This window comes from Aplysia californica, unplaced genomic scaffold, assembly GCF_000002075.1.
Source record: "Aplysia californica isolate F4 #8 unplaced genomic scaffold, AplCal3.0 scaffold00214, whole genome shotgun sequence".
In the NCBI taxonomy this organism is placed as follows: domain Eukaryota; kingdom Metazoa; phylum Mollusca; class Gastropoda; order Aplysiida; family Aplysiidae; genus Aplysia; species Aplysia californica.
In genome coordinates this window covers 935,003-937,370 of record NW_004797484.1, presented here as the reverse complement: position 1 = coordinate 937,370, position 2,368 = coordinate 935,003, and the positions used below count along the sequence as shown (strand labels likewise).

General features: G+C 39.9%; 1 protein-coding gene across 1 annotated transcript in view; it reads right to left on the bottom strand.

The window, feature by feature from the left end:
• LOC101862505 (xanthine dehydrogenase/oxidase) overlaps positions 1 to 2,368 on the bottom strand; it is a gene marked incomplete in the record, with an annotated part of 42,769 nt that overhangs the window by 8,765 nt on the left and 31,636 nt on the right. The window contains 3 exon segments of the mRNA XM_013083157.2: positions 53 to 166; positions 1,032 to 1,141; positions 2,107 to 2,187. Coding sequence (XP_012938611.1) covers positions 53 to 166; positions 1,032 to 1,141; positions 2,107 to 2,187 — 305 coding nt within the window.

Sequence of the window (2,368 nt, the reverse complement as noted above, 5' to 3'; positions counted from 1 at the left end):
TTCTTCTTCTTCTTCTTCTTCTTCTTCTTCTTCTTCTTCTTCTTATTGTTACCTTGTTGAAGACTTCCACAGCGGCTTTCCTGCTGGCCAGTGATATGTCCTGTTCTAACTGCGCCACCACCTCCCTCATGATGCAGTAGTCCAGCACTAGACCCCTCAGTGTTGTCTGGTGGAGGGAGAGAAGGGAGGAGCGGGGGCGAGAGATGTGTTTGTGTTATTTAATAACCTGTGATTTCGGACAGTTGAAATGCCACCTGAAAGTAGAGTATTATCTATCTGATTGAGCTATATTCTTTTGTTAAATATTTAAATGATCTATGACGTGGCGTAAAACAGTTGAAATGCAATTTGAAAACATACTATTTTGGGTGAAGCTGGACAAAAAAGCGAGATGTCTCTGAAATAAGGAAATAAATAAAAGAAATTATCTTCCCAAAATGAAATACCTAAAAAGAGTACTTGTGCAAAATGAGAGAAAACACATCTCTTCCATGAAAATAAAAGTTACAGTTTTAAGAGGAGCAATAGTTCAAGCCGATTAACGTGGTTTAATAAAAATAAAAGTCACCTGATAGGCCGAAATTCAAGGTTAAAATCCCAGATGGAGTTCTTATTACTTTTTCTCAAATCTCTTTCTTCCTGATATACTTTCTGTCGGAATGGCGTCTTTTATGTATTTGTTTGTTGTTGGGTGTTTGTGTTTGTTTTTTTTGTTTTTTTTTTGGGGGGGGCACAACTCAACAGACACCTGTCTTCAACAATAAGTTCTTGTTTTTACAAGACTTCTATGGCACATGCAACACAAATACGTTACATACGCACAAAAGTTTAGAAGTATTACCAGAAGCTATCATACAAAGAAAAAAAAAAGGATGAAAGCTAATGACGATAGATGTTTGAGAGTAAAGAAGGAGGAATAAGGCCATATTATCCTTTATTAACCACCCACACTGCGGTCAGCGGAGGTCAACTGATAAACCCAAAAGAAAATTAAAGGGAGAGAAAAAAAACGAACAGCCAGGACTACTCACCTGTCCTTTTTGGAAGAGGTTGACCTTCTTGACCTCCAGCTGGTCCTTGTTCAGGCTCTTGGCCACGTGATCCATGATGGACTCCATGACAAACATGGCGGGGATTGAGCCTGAGATATCACCATGGCAACGGCAAACACATATAAGATAAGATAAGATAAGATAACATAAGATAAGATACGATAAAATAAAATAATGCCAGGTGATGTGAGGTGAGGTGAGGTAGGACAGAACAAAATAGAATTAAACAAGATAAAATAGGATAAGATAAAATTTGATAAAATATATGAATAATACGAAAAGTAATCAAAAACTTGATTGATCTTGATACAGAGTTATCGCCAGTTCCTGTAAGTGTGTAAGTAAGTGTATGGGTTTAACGCCCCTATCAATACTGTTAGAATATCTTAGAGTTAGGGACTCTGAATGTAACGTCTTGAAAACTCCACAAAACGACCCGAGCTGGGTTATCGGAGATCCTGCGACAGTGACAAATAAGATAAAATAAGATAAAAATACGAAAAGTGACTACAGACTTGATTGGTCTTCTTTAAAGTGGGAGAGGGGGTGGGGGGTGGGCTAGGCACGTTGGGTTAAGGGTGGAGTTAGGGGGTGGTTATTTCTTTTTAAAAAATTTAGTAAAGAGAAGCGCATCGATACAATAACGATCATTTAGAGCAGGGAAGAAGCAAGACTGACAGACAAAAACAACAGAGGGAAAGAAAAGAAGTAGGACCAGTGGCGCCCTCAAACAACCCGCTTCAGGGGGTGGGGCGTTGAGGATAGGGTTAGGAGTGTGAGGCAATGTGGTTGCCTTTAAGCACAAGGGGGCTATCCTGAAAAATGCTGTTTTGAGAAAAATCGAAGGAAGCGTTTTTGCCCCTTGTTCAGTTTCTTTAACAGACAAGAAGAGTTTTCTCTGTAACCAAACAAATATACACCTTAATAAAACCAGACTCCTTCTATTGGTAGGGCAATGCCCATTTTTGGTGTAGGTCAAAATTTCTGGAACCCCCAAAATCTGGGTTAGCCCGCTAGTCCTTAAAAGCGACCATATAGATATGCGTTTACTCACCGGGGGATCGGCATGGTGTGCTCACTGGTTTGTTTGTCTTACACGGCTGGAACGTAAATGACCAGTTGGGGCAGTAGTAGGCTGGTACATAGAAAGAACAATGAATAAACCTGTGTTGCACAAACTTGGGTATGGGGTAGGAAGGATAAGAAGGGGAGGGTTACAAGATGGAAAGATTTTGTCAATTTAAGGAGGGAGGGTGGGGGTTGTGTTAGGTCATAGGTCTTTTGGATAGAAGGAAATGAATAGTGTTACGAGAAGG